General features: G+C 45.1%; 1 protein-coding gene across 1 annotated transcript in view; it reads left to right on the top strand.

The window, feature by feature from the left end:
- Positions 1-10,637, top strand: part of LOC141476637 (methyl-CpG-binding domain protein 2) — a 34,353-nt gene extending 23,716 nt beyond the window's left edge. Inside the window, exons 4-7 of the mRNA XM_074165418.1 lie at positions 4,505-4,595; positions 5,958-6,135; positions 8,338-8,478; positions 10,164-10,637. Of these exons, the coding sequence (XP_074021519.1) occupies positions 4,505-4,595; positions 5,958-6,135; positions 8,338-8,467 (399 nt within the window). The 3' untranslated portion in view covers positions 8,468-8,478; positions 10,164-10,637. The remainder of the gene's footprint in view (positions 1-4,504; positions 4,596-5,957; positions 6,136-8,337; positions 8,479-10,163) is intronic.
- Positions 10,638-15,890: the final 5,253 nt, after the last annotated feature.

The following is a 15,890-nucleotide window of genomic DNA, read 5'->3' on the forward strand; positions in this document are numbered from 1 at the left end:
AAACATAACAAAATTGCAGGTTATCTGTGTCTGCAGTACAGTATAGATACGTTGACTGTATTTTGTGTAGACATGTATAAATCAGAACGTATGTGCTTTTCTTGACCTGGACAGGCTGGAGAGGTGGGCCCGTGCAAACCTCACGATGTTCAGCCAAGCCAAGTGCAAGGTCCTGCACCTGGGAGATGGCAATCCCAGGCACAAATACAGGTTGGGTGGAGAATGGCTGGAGAGCAGCCCTGAGGAGAAGGACTTGGGAGAGCTCGTGAGTGAGAAGCTCAACATGAGCCGGCAGTGTGCACTGGCAGCCCAGAAAGCCAACCGCATCCTGGGCTGCATCAAGAGAAGTGTGGCCAGCAGGTCACGGGAGGTGATTCTACCCCTCTACTCTGCACTCGTGAGACCCCACCTGGAGTTCAGTGTCCAGCTTTGGAGTCCTCAACACAGGAAGGACATGGACCTGTTGGAACGGGTCCAGCGGAGGGCCACAAAGATGGGCAGAGGGATGGAGCCCCTCTGCTGTGAGGACAGGCTGAGGGAGTTGGGATTGTTCAGCCTGGAGAAGAGAAGGCTCCGGAGAGACCTTATAATGGCCTTCCAGTTCCTGAAGGGGGCCTACAGGAGAGATGGGGAGGGACTCTTGATCAGGGAGTAGAGCCATAGGACGAGGGGGAATGGTTTCAAGTTGAAAAAGGGGAGATTTAGATGAGACCTCAGGAAGAACTTCTTTGCTGTGAGGGTGGTGAGACCCTGGCCCAGGTTGCCCAGAGAAGCTGTGGCTGCCCCATCCCTGGAGGGGTTCAAGGCCAGGCTGGATGGGGCTTGGAGCAACCTGGTCTGGTGGGAGGTGTCCCTGCCCAGGGCGAGGGGTTGGAACTGGTCTTTAAGGTCCCTTCCAACTCTAACTATTCTATGATTCTTTTAAAAGTGACAGAATTGGAATGGATTCCTTTCCAGCAAAAAATTTCCTTTCGGCTTCCATTGCTTGAGCAACTGCAAATAGACTTTTCTTTATCCAGGGAAAAGGAGCAGCTCATAATACATTTGTATTTAGTGGTTCTTGCAATAAAGGGCCTAATGGGTCATTTCTTTGTTGTCTGACTGAGAAATAATAGTTGCTTAGGAGATTGTGTTTTCACAGAGATTATAGGTTAAGATTATAATTCGCCATTAGTCACAAATAGCTTTTCTTGGACAAGAAATAATTATGGAGGAAGCAATATTTTATAATTCTCCAAACAAAGAACTTGGGAAGCCTGGCTGGTAGCGCGGCTCTGCCATTATGGAGCTGCAGAACAACAAGGAAGTGGAAAATCCTGCTCCACCCTGGGGACCTTGGCGCTGCGTTCCTCTGCCACAGGGAAAAAAAGCCACCAGGGTTGCCCTTAGGACAGTAAGTTTGAGCGATAAGGGATACGTTTCTTGCTCGGCAGGAGGATATCGTGTAAGAGATAACTTTTGGCATCATGCATATTGATTAATTTTCTAGGAAATGGAGCCTTTGGCTGCTGGGTCTTTCTGAATCTAGGATGCTCAGGCAATGAAGGACCTGGGTTTGGGCTTTTTTCAACTGCTATGTCAGACAAAACTGCAATGAAGCCATTTTTCATCCTCTGACGGGATGAATACCCCTAAGTGACTGATGAATCCTCGGAATTTTGCATTAGTAATGAAATATCGCGTCATAACAATGATGAATCTTGAAATCTGGTTCTTCTCTCATTCCTTCCTCATTACTGGTCCCATCAGGATCCTCGTTACTGAATAACAGGGTCTCACGTTTGCTAACACTTCTCTCCTGGAGGCACAAATCTTGCTTTTCTGGCCATACCGCTGCGCTCTCAGCAGGAGGAAGGGAAGATGGGACTGTATCAGCCTGCTCTGCGCTTCGGGGTTTACGATACTTTCCAGGGAACTCAGGCTGGGAAAAGCCTGGAATCTGGATAGTTCATTCCATTTTCCAAGGAAAACTCTAATTGTGCCATGATGTAAGGTTGTTAGGCAGAAGGTGGCCTCTGGTGCTGGCAGTCATTTATTGGAGTGGCTCTATCTGCAGATACTTGGGTGATGTGAGGGGCTGTTGCTTGTTTTATGAAGTCCAGGTGGCTTTGAGCAGGAGACAAATGCCACGGGGACGCTCTGCCTGGCCCATGATCTATGGATCCTGATGCCTAACTTAAACTAGATGGGATTTTTTACGAATTGCTCCTAATTTTGATGCCTTTTTCTCCCCTTAGTGGGGCACAAAGCCTGTGAACCTGAATTTTATTTTCATTTCTTCTATTCCCACTCTCACTAATGATGAGAGAGTTGCAAGTTAAATAATGGAAGCTATTTTTAGGGCTGTAACCTCGGAGATACTCCCTGCATCGAGACTTATGTGATCTTTTTCAGTTAGTTGAATGCGTACTTCTGTTTCTGTGGAATGGGTGCATCTTCATCATGTAAATGGAGTAACAGAAAAGCTTTTTCTGAATTTTTATTAGCAGCTTCCTTCCTCTCTCTCTGTCCCTTAATTCCGGGTGCAGCTGATAGGGAAATACTTGCCCAGGTCTGGTCCAGCACGGAATCTTCAGGAAAAGATACAGGGGTACAGAGGGGACGCGTGTAAGAACCCACAAAGGGTTGGGGAACAGACTTCATGGTAAAACTCTAGGAACGTGATTCATTTCTGAGAAAAAAAAAAAAAAAAAGAAATGAATAAAAATGACTTGTGCAGTCTCAGTGGAGATCTGGGGAGTTGAAAATTTGAACCACAATCGTTGTCGTTTGCAGGTTTCCCATAGAGGCATTTGCATTCCTGTACACCACCTATAACCCAACCGTTCTCCTGATTCCTCCTTCCATCTGTGGTGTGTCCTGGCTTCATTTGAGTAGGAAACTGAAGAATCAAAAGCCAGCAATATTTGATTGAATTTAGCGATGTATTTGCTGCTGTAGACCCAATTAATTTTATCTTGCATGAACAGAGGCTGTTCTTGCGTTTCGCTGCAGCGTATGAAAACACAGCTTGGATTTGGACTTGGTGGGTCCTTTGTTTCTCTCTAAAAGTCGATGAAATGCCGAAGGGGAACAAAGGGTGAATTCTTTTAATGGTGGAAAACATGAATAAGCTTCATAGAGACTTTATCAAGATGGGAAGCTGACCCAGTGATGAAATACTGGATGGATAGGATTTCACTTTGACTTCGTTTATTTGGATCCTAATATTCCTTTTAGAATTTGGCTAGTGAGTTGCTGGGGTTGCCTTTGTAACAAGGATTTCTTCAATGTTCTAGAGAGCTTTAAGGAGCCAAAAGGGCTGCTACAAGGCATCTGGGTCGCTTTCTTGGGGTGGGGGCGTGGCAATAGTGTTAAAGAACAGGAGTGAATGACTGGAGGTGCTAAATATTTAACATTTAACAAGATAAAAAAGGTGCCACGATACTCAACTAACCATGAGGCTCAAACCTGGGTTGGAATGTTGCAAAGGACCACTAGTTATGAGCGAGGAGTCAGTTTACAGGAAGCATTTGACATTTAAGTGACTCTAATAAAATGAGACACAAGTGGCAACAGGTATTTCCCAAAAGCTGTCAAATCAGGGAGATGTCAAGAAGGTGTGAAATGTCATTTACAAAAATCTAAAGAGCTTACTGAGCTGATCCTGGGTGGGTTTTCTAAGCCACTTTAGATCTAAACTTGGTTACAAATGCCTCCTGTGGTCCTTAGAGAAGAGCACTGAAATAAGTAGATCTCTATAAAATGGTGTAGTGATCTCTCAGACGTTTTTTCTCCCTCCCTTATATCCTACAGAAAACCCAAACTACTTCTGAATGCCCTTTCTCCAGGAAATTGCATAGCTACCTTCTTGCTTATTAAGATTGTTAAATGTAGCTTCCCGTGGATGGAAATCAACTTTTGAACTAGCTTTCATCACTATCTTGCTCAATAGAAAAGGCCCATTTTAAAGAATAGATGTGGCTGATCTCCAGCCCAGAACTTCAGGATGAATCATTGGACCAGTGAGATGGGAGTGAGTGGGGAAATCTGGGTCGTTAAACAAAAATCTCTTGGGTCAAGAAACTAAGAGAAAGTGAAACATGTTCCCAGCTAATAACAAGATGATAGAAAGTAAAATGAAGGATTTGATTCTATTTCCAGATAAGGTGACAGATCTATAGGGTGTTGGAAAGGGCCAGGTGATGGAGCCAGCACAGCTCTGAAGTGTCATAGCTGCTGGTTGGCATCGGGCAGGGCTGTCCCCAGTGTCCCAACACATGGCATAATTCCATACAAACATGTTCCCGATAACTAAAACTCCATCAGCAGATGGGATATCACCTTTTTGGTAGTTTCTGTGACTGTTAGGTTGATTATTTTATATGCTGCTGGGCACTCTCTGCCTTTTATTGTCCTGATGCTGCTTTGATCATGAATACTGTTCATTTCCATGAGCTGATTTAGGGTTTGTTTTTTTTTTAATTATTGTTTCAAATGAGCGATCTTCTTTTCTCTTTTTCAGCTTTTCTGGGAGAAGAGGCTACAAGGCCTCAGCGCGTCGGACGTCAGCGAACAAATCATAAAATCCATGGAGCTACCTAAAGGTCTCCAAGGTATTGTCTTCATTTACCGCGCTTGCTTCAGATCCACCAAGTTGGTCGTGCTTAAAAAGGACAGAGTTTTTGATGTTCTTCACAAGTTTTCAGTTTACAGTCGGATTAAGTAAACTTCTTGCTGACCAAATACCTCAGTTTCCCAAACTGTGCTTATTTTTAGTTCATTTATGTAGTTAATAGAAACCGCACTTCAGAACCGCACTTTTATTGGTGAAAGTTGAGCTAAAATATCTTTAAGTCATAGTTCAAAATTAATAACTTTGTTCCACTGCTTGGGAGATTTTTTTCTCAGGAATTTGAGTGTTGTAAAAATCGCCAGTGTTTATTTTCCAGAATTAATTTAGTGCTTTGTAGCACTAAAAGCAAAGGCTGTGCTGGTGGGGATTAATACTGTGAAGCTGCAAAGGAACTATTTCAATATGCGACAGATAAATTTACGATGTGATCATCTTTATTAAAAAATTGATGATGTTGTAATTGCTAGTGTAAGCAAATAACCTTGCCAATTTTAGAAATGAGATGCCTTTATTACAAAGCCATTTGTAAAAACTTGCATTTAACTCTTTAGATGATGCAACCACGTATCCAGTGGTGATTATATCATAGAATCATAGAATTGTCTGGGTTGGAAGGGACCTTTAAGATCATCTAGTCCAACCATCAACCTAATTCTGATAAAAAACCATCACTAAACCATGTCTCTAAGCACTATGGCAACCCGTCTTTTAAATACCACCAGGAATGGTGCCTCAACCACTTCCCTGGGCAGCCCATTCCAAGGCTTAATAACCCTTTCCGTGGAAAAATTTTTCCTAATATCCATCCTAAACCTCCCCTGGTGCAATTTGAGGCCGTTTCCTCTTGTCCCATCGCCTGTTCCTCGGGAGAAGAGACCGACTCCCCCTGGCTACACCCTCCTTTCAGGGAGTTGTAGAGAGTGAGAAGGTCTCCCCTCAGCCTCCTTTTCTCCAGGATGAACACCCCCAGCTCCCTCAGCCTCTCCTCACAAGACTTGTGCTCCAGACCCCTCACCAGCTCTGTTGCTCTTCTCTGGACCCGCTCCAGCCCCTCAATGTCTTTTTTGTGCTAAGGGGCCCAAAACTGGACACAGCACTTGAGGTGGGGCCTCACCAGTGCCCAGGACAGGGGGACAATCACCTCCCGAGTCCTACTCACCACGCTGTTCCCGATACAGGCCAGGATGCTGTTGGCCTTCTTGGCCACCTGGGCACACTGCTGGCTCATGTTCAGCTGACAGTCAGCCATGAGTGTACGTGACTTTATGAACTGAGGAGAGCTCTGCCACTGGAATTTGCGTATGAAATAGGAATGGTAACGATTTAATTCCCTTTATTTTAGGAGTTGGCCCAGGTAACAACGACGACACCCTGTTATCGGCTGTCGCCAGCGCTTTGCACACCAGTTCGGCGCCCATCACAGGGCAGCTCTCTGCGGCCGTGGAGAAGAACCCGGCCGTCTGGCTTAATACATCTCAGCCCCTCTGCAAAGCTTTCATAGTCACGGATGATGACATTAGGTAAGTTTTAGAAAGTTTTTCTTCAGGAAAAAAACCAAACAGCAAGTTTAATTCAATTCCTTCCTGGCTCAGCGCAGTCCTGGAGATAAGGGAAGAGACGTGTGAAGGTGTTTCTTGTACCTGTCGATTAGTAACTTGAAAAAAGGAAAACTTGGGTTTTTTTTCTATTTGTGGTCAAAAAAGTAATATAAAGTATTCACTAAGGTATGAGTCATAATCCACATTTTCTTTCCCAAGAGAGTGCCCTAAACTTTAAGCTAAACTCATGATCGCTATTGGCTTTTTTCCTTCCCTTTTGTGGTTCGGTCAGGTTCATTTGTTGATCTCAGTAAAAAATTAAGTCGTTTCAACAAAGGCAAACAAGAATATTCCCCTATAGCATATAGCTTTGCGGCTAATCCACTCTCTTAAAGTGGGAGATTGGGATATGATGGGAAGAGCACAGACAGATCTATTCACATATGGGCAAAGATTTTGATTTTTTTAATAGCTGCACCGTTAATTTTCTTTTCAAAGAAAGACTCGTTTTTTTGGGGTACTAAAAGCAGGGCCTTCAGCACTGAATTTCAAGGTCAGGACTGAGTGAAGACAGAGATTTCTTGTTGCATTGACTAATTGCTGGAGTGTGACAGCATACGGCAGATAATCCTGTCGTCCATGTTTTTTTAGTATTGCTTAACGTCAGTCAACACGTGGGATGAAAGTATCATTTAGTATCACATTTTTGGTTAAATTCTAGAAGTTAGAAGTTCCCTTTTCATACTGTTTGTGCAAAGACACAAACATTTTTTTCATTTTAAAACCATCCAGAAACAACACTGGGTGAAGAAGCAGTATCGGAGTACAATATTCCTGGTCATGTAACGGTGGCAAATCTCTTTCCTAATCGGAGTAAAAAGCAAAATTTCCTCCTTTGGTTCAGCACAGTCACTGGAAAAACATTCAATAACCTCCTATAAGTGCGTGGTTAAGAAACAACCGTGCTTCCTTGTCACTAGGGACGAGCGCCTATGCTTTTCGGTCAGTTGTGGGATACGCCTTCCTAATGCTAGTCCTGGGAAAGATAAGTCTGGAAAATGAGTAGGGTGTGGGTCCTGATGGTCTTCCCATCCAAATCTTAGCCTCTAGAATCCCCTCTTTACTGTCTTCTCCCATTCTGAGTCTCTGAGAATTCATCTGGAGACTTCTATTTCTAGCTTTTTTTTTCCTGACCGGCATCTCATCGTGTTCTTCGCAACTGCGCCCTTGAGTTGCCCCCATTTTCCACCAAAGGCCAAGAGTGAGATCCTTTGTGTCTCCGCTTCAACCAGTGTCTCTCTTCTGGGGTGAACTGGGGAATGGTATCCTCTCAAAACAACAAATAGCTGGATTAGTTTTTTCCCGTTGGATGAAATTTTTGCAATATATTCTCAAATTCAGACTCCCAGCTCTGTTCTGCTTCATAGTCCAGTCTGTCAGTCTTTTCAAGTGTCTCTCTCTTTAGAGGGATTTTTCTGAAGCTGTGAGTTTTCAGGGGATTTCTTTTCCTGAAGCATGTAACTCGTTTCTGAAAATCCCTTCACATACGTCGTGTGAGACTTGGAATTGGTTCTTTGAGCACTTGGAAACCCACCCAGTGCCCCACCGTCCTGTAAAGGCGCTCCTTTATACTGGGAAAGAGGGAGGTCACCTCAGATCTCCTTCACGATGCTCCTGACGGGAATCTCCTTGTCAGTCATCTACCCTAAAATTTCTCTACCCCCCCAAAATAAAAGGACAAAAAAAGCCAGTCTGACAAAGATAATCCGGTGGGATATTGCTCCATTAACTCTCTGCTTGGTCTTTTCAAGTAGCTCATCTGAGAGTGGAAGATCTTGTGTCACATTGAGCAACCTGGCCTAGTGGGAGGTGTCCCTGCCCATGGCAGAGGGGTTGGGACTCGAAGATCTTTAAGGTCCCTTCCAACTCTAAGCATTCTATGATTCTATGCCCTTAATAATATGCTTTAACTTTTGGTCAGGCCTGGAGGGATCAGGCAGTTGGACCAGATAATCCTTGTGGGTCCCTTCCAACCGAAAATACTCAATTACATTCTGTTCTAAGTGAAAATAAGAGTTGAGAAACCAGTCCCAAGCTGTTGTTTATGCAGGTATTATGCCCCCAGCCTACTACTTTACACAAAGGAGTGACATTTCTGCCCCTTCTTCTCTTCTCTCCATTCAGGAAACAAGAAGAGCGGGTGCAACAAGTGCGTAAGAAACTGGAGGAAGCACTAATGGCAGACATTCTGTCGCGAGCGGCTGATACGACAAAAGATATAGATGTAGAAATGGATAACGGAGATGAAGCGTAAAAAGAAATCAGGTGAGTTAGATACAGACATGAACGTCCTCACATTAAATGCTACAAAGATCACCAGGGAGGAAAAAAGCAGGGGGTTTCAGCCTTTAGAGCAAAAACCCAGTCTCTAGAAACCAGTGCAGGTGTATTTTCTGTCCTATTTAACAGGTCGAAAGGAGTTAACTTTTGTAGTGTCAGTGCAATGTAAAGGGAAATTTAGCCTTCAAGTTGTGGACAAGACGCTTCTTTGCCATTGTTTTTTACTGGTCACTTAACAGGGCAGGAATCTTGTTGTTTTCCAGGCTTCTGGAATCTTTTAATTACTTCAGATTACAGCTGTTGACTATTAAACACTTAATTCCCAGTCATTTCTCCTATGGATAACTTTAGAGGAAGTCAAGAAAGAATGTTGTTTTAAGATGTGAGGTTTCAAACCTTTGATGTTTTAGGATCAAATTGTCATTTTGAATTTTTTAATTTAGCATTAAATAGCTATTTTGCAACGGAGTCATAAATCTATTTGTAGAAGTGGTGCTGGGGTTCTCTGTAGAAACCAGTGGGATCAGGAGACCTTGAATGAACGCCTTTCCTTTTTATGTAGGGTAGATGGTTGGACTCGATGATCCCAAGGGTCTCTTCCAACCTGGATGATTCTATGTGTACGTAGTGCATGTAAATGGCAAATATATTCTATAAAATGGCTTTTTTTTTTTTCCCTGGTGGCGTTAGTTATTGACTTGAATAAGATTTTTGAATAAGTGGGTTAATTAACGTAAAATAGCTTGAAAGGTGCGAGTTGTTTTTCCTTTTTGCAGAAAATGTTTTAGTATATTTTTCTATTAAGGAACTTTTCCTGTACACATTGTGCTGTATTTCAGAAATACAGAGAATTACAGAGAATTCAGAAAGTGATTTAAGGCCGAAGTGTATGAGTTTGTTGTTACCCTCTTATGAACTATTTATAGTTTGCTTTAAATATGGAATGAAACACGGTTACAACTGCTCCAACAAAATCATGGCCCTGGTGGCCAAGAAGGCCAGTGGCATCCTGGGGGGCATCAGGAAGAGGGTGACCAGCAGGTGGAGGGAGGTCATCCTCCCCCTCTGCTCTGCCCTGGGGAGGCCACAGCTGGAGCACTGGGTCCAGTCCTGGGATCCTCAGTTCCAGAAGGACAGGGAACTGCTGGAGAGGGGACAGCAGAGGGCTACAAAGATGCTGAGGGGCCTGGAGCATCTCTCTGCTGAGGAAAGGCTGAGGGACTTGGGTCTTTTGAGTCTGGAGAAGAGAAGCCTGAGGGGGGGATCTGATGGATGCCTATAAATACTTCAAGGGTGGGTGTCAGGAGGATGGGGCCAGTCTTTTTTCAGTGGTGCCCAGGGACAGGACAAGAGGAAATGGGCACAAACTGGAACATAAGAAGTTCTATTTGAACATGAGGAGGAACTTGTTTCCTGTGAGGATGGCAGAGCCCTGGAAGAGGCTGCCCAGAGAGGTGGTGGAGTTTCCTTCTCTGGAGACATTCCAAACCCCACCTGGACACTTTCTTGTGCAACCTGCTGTGGGTGGCCCTGCTTTGGCAGGGGGTTGGACTAGATGATCTCCAGAGGTCCCTTCCAACCCCATATCGTTCTGTGATTCTCAAAAGGATGCAACCACCAGCCTTTACTTTTTCCAAAAGGGCTTATTTTTTTTTTTTCCTCTTTTACAGGTACTTTTAACTGACTTATCCCAGGAGGAACTTCGTAAAAAAACAGAGGCACTTTCTCCTTCGGTCTTTCGTTATAAGAAGAAACGGACCCATGCACATTTATATAGCTTTCTAATAGCATTAAAACCAATGCCTTTTTTAGACTCCTATTTTTTGATGTATATATCTTATTTGAAAAGCAACTTTATTTTGTGTCCTATGACTTAAAGTCCTTTTTTAAGTATCGAACGTTACCCTTAATCTAAAGCTGAGCTTTTGATGCCAGGTTGCAAACCTACTGGAATTATATTGCCTGTACTAAATATTTGTTTTTCCTGTGGTTTTTGGTAAGGATGGATCAGGAGAACAGAATGATTTCCCAATTAAAGATTATTGTGACTCTGTATATAAACAGATTTTTATACCTAGGGGTGAAAACACCTGTACATTCTTCCGTCATCACTGTAAAGATAAATAAATGATTATATTCCAAGCAAATTGAAGTTGCTTCTTTCAGTTTGTAATTGGGAATGAACAGGGACGTGAGTGACTTCTCTTGTGCAGTCTTATTTTAGGGAGGAAGATGCCAGGACGTGATTCGTCACCCGGCTGTACGGTAAAGTGCAATAAAACCAGCGCAGAAGTGGCTTTCGAAGGCTGTTGGAGCTCCTCTGAAATGTTGTTTTACTTCGTAATGATGTCTCTTATTAATTTTTTTTAGTGATTAACCACTGAAGGTAGCTGAAAAGCCTCGGGGGAAGAAAGTGCTTCTCTTTTTTTTTTTTTTTTTTTTTTTTTTTTCTCCAAATGAAATTATTTTCTCTGTCAAAACGAGACAGCTTTGTATTAAAATCCAAAGAAGTTTCAAAGTTTGGATTGAAATTTGACAGAAGAATTTCCACTTTCATCACCTTTCTGTCAAAATCATGGTTCTGACGGAAGCCTTTCTTTCACCTGTTGGCAGCAAGATGGTATTTTGATACTAAAAAGATGGGTATTAATCCACTGTAGTGATGGTTTAGTGATTCTTGGAGAAGCTTGGAATGGTTTAGAATGATTTTTCTGGTTTTAATGCTATTTTTTTCTATCTGGAAATCAGCAAGACCACGGCGAGGGAAGGGCATCGCTGGCCTTTGGCTCCAAACCCTGGTGGATCTAGTGCCCCTGTCCTGGGCAACTGCTGCTCTTCCCTTCTGAACAGAGGCTGAACTGGTGAGCTGCTGGTGGGGATGGTGGTGGTTATGGGTTATTCAAGGTACAGGGCTGCTCCTCGGGCTCCCAGCTGAGGCCATTCCACTTTTGAGAAAATAATTGCCAAATTTAGGGGTGGGAGGGAAAGAGTTGGAAGGGACCTTGAAGATCATGCAATTCCAAACCCCTGCCATGGGCAGGGACACCTCCCACCAGACCAGCTTGCTCAAAGCCCCCTCCAACCTGGCCTTGAACCGTTCCAGGGATGGGGCATCCACAGCTTCTCTGGGCAACCTGGGCCAGGCTCTCACCACCCTCACAGCAAAGAAGTTCTTCCCCACATCTCATCTCAATCTCCCCTCTTCCAGTTTAAATCCCTTCCCCCTCGTCCTATGGCTCCCCTCCCTGATCCAGAGTCCCTCCCCAGCTTTCCTGGAGCCCCTTGAGGGACTGGAAGGGGCTCTAAGCTCTCCCTGGAGCCTTCTCCAGGCTGAACAACCTATGGAGTTGTTCCAAAGGTTGGTACCTACTTTTTCCAGCAGGATACCAATAAATTCGCTGGAGAAGGTGTCCAGGCCCTTGCAGCATTGCAAGCAGATGACCATCCCCGGGCTTCCCGAGTGGAATCTTGCGGATTTTCCCCCTCTGCCCCCCCCTTCACCGGGGAGAACCGCAGCTGGGGCCAGCGCTTCCCGGGCGCGATGGAGGCAGTTGGGGCCGAAGCCTCTAGAGGTCGGTGCAGCTCAACGAATGTGCCAGCTGCTGCCTGCATCCCTGTCTGCATCCCCGGGAGCTGCCTGCATCCCTTTTTGCTGCCTTCATCCCGGAGCGCTGCCTGCATCCCTGCCTGCACCCCCGGGAGCAGTGCCCTCAGCACTCAGCTCAGGCTTCCAACGGGCAGCAGTTGTCCCAGAGCTGCCTGCAGAGCTCTCATCAGTCCCACCCTGGACCAGCCCCGGGGATCTGAAAGAGCCCTGGGAAGAAAACTGAGTTTATCCGGCCCACAGAGCACCCGTGAGCAGCCAGAGCTGCCGGAGAATCAGGGCAGGAATAGCTGCTCCCAGGGGTGGCCCATCACAGGAAAGAATTTCTTCCCCAGATCTCATCTCAATCTCCCCTCTTCCAGTTTGAAACCCTTCCCCCTCGTCCTAAGGCTCCCCTCCCTGATCCAGAGTCCCTCCCCAGCTTTCCTGGAGCCCCTTGAGGGACTGGAAGGGGCTCTAAGGTCTCCCCGGAGCCTTCTCTTCTCCAAGCTGAACACCCTGGGCAAAGCCTCTTTGGGTACCATCAGGCTGTGGCCGTGCTGTCCCCTGGGCTGGCGTGGTGCTGGGTAAATCAATTAAACAACCCCCTATAAAGACTATTCCACACTTGGAAGTTTGCCAGCAGCCTGGCAACGGACTAATTATCCCCAAAAAAGTTCTTCCACCACAAGGCCCCATGTGGAAATTTATTCCAGATTGCAATGGTTATTTTTTTTTTCATATTCAGCTCAACCCACCTCTAGATGGAGGGAAAAAAATTAATGATTTTAAATTTTTTTTAATATTTTTTTTTGCTTTTAATAGAAGAATGGAATTAAAATAGAAAGATTAAAATTAGAAGGTGGAAAAGATAAAGGGGAAAAAAAAACGGAAGAATTTTTATCACCCCACTTAAATCTAATCAATATTGTCAATATTTTACATTTCTAAGGAAAATAACTTTTTCCAATATCTCTCATTCTATGAGTTCCAAGCAAGGTGTAATTAATATAATAAATTATCCTTGATGAGAACCCGATGTTTGTTCACTCAGGGCTCGCAGTTACGCTCACGTCGTTAGAAAATCTTTGTTCCCTGCCCAGAGTAATGTGAGACATTTATTTGCATAGGAAAATCCTATAGAGTTTTTATAATCTATAGTTGGGTTTAGAGTTGGCTAATCAATACGTGTGAATGTAATTTTTGCAATACTATGATGTAAAATATAACCTTTCAGAGATGTCTTTCAGGGGCAGTTTTTTTACAACCCAAATTCAAAATTTAATAGAGGACTTCAACCCTCCTGCGTTATTCTGGACGGTTGCTTGCGGAATTTCAAAAGTAAGTCTTGGCTGTTACAGATTTATCACTATCCATTCTGGAGCCTCGTTTTGCTGAGGAGGATAGAATAGAATAGAATAGAGTAGAAATGACACCAAGCTGGGACCTAGCATGGGGTGAAACTCCTGAGGGACAGGGTGTCATCCATAGGGACGTGGACAGGCTGGAGAGGTGGGTGCTGCGAGAGTTGGGGGGTTCAGCCTGGAGAAGAGAAGGCTCCAGGGAGACCTTAGAGCCCCTTCCAGTCCCTAAAGGGGCTCCAGGAAAGCTGGGGGGGGACTATTGATCAGGGAGGGGAGCCATAGGACGAGGTTTGACACTGGAAGAGGGGAGACTGAGATGAGATGTGGGGAAGAACTTCTTTGCTGTGAGGGTGGTGAGAGCCTGGCCCAGGTTGCCCAGAGAAGCTGTGGCTGCCCCATCCCTGGAGGGGTTCAAGGCCAGGTTGGAGGGGGCTTGGAGCAAGCTGGTCTGGTAGGAGGTGTCCCTGCCCAGGACAGGGGGTGGCACTGGATGGGCTTTAAGGTCCCTTCCAACCCAAACGATTCTATGAGAACAGAGGAGAGGAGAGGTGCGGATGCAGGTGCTGTTGTGCTGTGGATGCCCAGGGTGGGCAAGCAGAGGGGGACCAGTCCGTGCCTCCTCGCCCAGGCAGTGCCCATGTCCTGCATGGGACGTGACACCAGTGGGGGATGTCAGGCACTGAAAAACCCCACCTCAGTCCTTGCTACTATTTGCACCCCAAGGTTTGGTCAGGGCTGCTCTTCTGCACATCCACTTGAATCCCAGCACGGGATCCTACAGAATTCCCTTTAAAAAGCTACACAAAATGCTCTTTTTTTTTTTTCCCTGACAATGACAATATCTGATTCCTCCAGCATTCTCAGCCTGATTTCACCCTTTGATGCCTTTCTAAGAGACGGTCTGGGGGGTGTGTGTGTGCGCATCTGCAATCTTATGTCTTCTTAAAAGTCACTGTAGAGAGGACACTGTCCCGCAATGACGTCTCACCTTGAGTTTTCCGAGGTCACGTCCAGCGGCGATGTCCCCAGAGCCATTCACATCCATCCCAGGGGCAAATCTGTCCCTAAATTAGGGAGGGGGAAGGAATTGCGTGAGAGCATTTTATTAATGAGTCTTCAGATTTCTTGTTCTTTTCCATTTTATGCCTGGAGTTCATGACCAGGAAAGTTATGGGGCAATAACTATAGAATTATTAAAAATGAAATGAGCTTGTGCAGTGGACTTATTTTACGGTGCAGCTTAGGGACAGGAGAACCTTAGAACTTTATAAGGTTATAGGTTTTAAAGCGCTTGAAGAACTTTTCTGAAAGTTTTACCATTTCATAAAAGGAGAGAAGGGAATGGAAAAAGTTTCTTTAACAGAAACGCAAGTGTCTGACGGAGGAGCTGGGCTTGTCCAGGCTGTTTGAAGAGAAAAGAAAGAAAAGGAGAGAAACAGAGAGTGAAGGTGGTGTCTGGAAGGAATAAGATGAGTTTGAAACATCTCTCTGCTGAGGAAAGGCTGAGGGACTTGGGTCTTTTGAGTCTGGAGAAGACTGAAGGGGGTTCTGATCAAGGCCTATAAATACTTCAAAGGTGGGTGTCAGGAGGATGGGGCCAGTCTTTTTTCAGTGGTGCCCAGGGACAGGACAAGAGGAAATGGGCACAAACTGGAACATGGGAAGTTCCATCTCAACATGAGGAGGACCTTCTTTCCTGTGAGGGTGGCAGAGCCCTGGAAGAGGCTGCCCAGGGAGGTGGTGGAGTCTCCTTCTCTGGAGACCTTCAAACCCCACCTGGACCCGTTCCTGTGGGACCTGCTGTGGGTGGCCCTGCTTTGGCAGGGGGTTGGACTAGATGATCTCCAGAGGTCCCTTCCAACCCCATATCATTCTGTGATTCTTTGAGTCCCTTGCTCCTCTCATTTAACTGCGGATCTTCTGCTGCTGTTCTGGTGGGCTCTTGAACATTATCCAGCTGGATGTTAAACTCTTTAGTAACAAAAAGCCCTCGGAGACAGCAGGCTGTTGGGTCATCCATCGGGTATTACAAGACTGAGTCCTCTACTGCATTGAAGGGCTACATCCAGCCTTGTTAGAAGACTCCACCCCTCTTATATCTATGACTCTTCAAGCAATTATTCAAAATCACATAGATCCGTGAGAAACTTTGCTCTCTAAACACAGCCCAAAAGTCTGTTTTCTCGCTTCGCCCCCATTCGTGACACGTAAATGCTTTAGACTTTTATCATCACGATCTTCACCCCCAATTCCTGTGCTCCTCTTGAGTCCTCCATACGCCATCACCCCGTGTTACCTAATTTATCATGTTTATTTCCATACTGGTGTTTGCCAGTTTTCTCTCTTTTGCTGGCGGCCTTTCCTTGTGATTCATCTCTGAAATGGGTCCCCGTTCACCGTGGAGAATGGTCTCCTTCGGTTTTTACTGGTGCCAAAAAGGACTTCCCATC

Source organism: Numenius arquata, chromosome W, assembly GCF_964106895.1.
Source record: "Numenius arquata chromosome W, bNumArq3.hap1.1, whole genome shotgun sequence".
NCBI lineage: Eukaryota > Metazoa > Chordata > Aves > Charadriiformes > Scolopacidae > Numenius > Numenius arquata.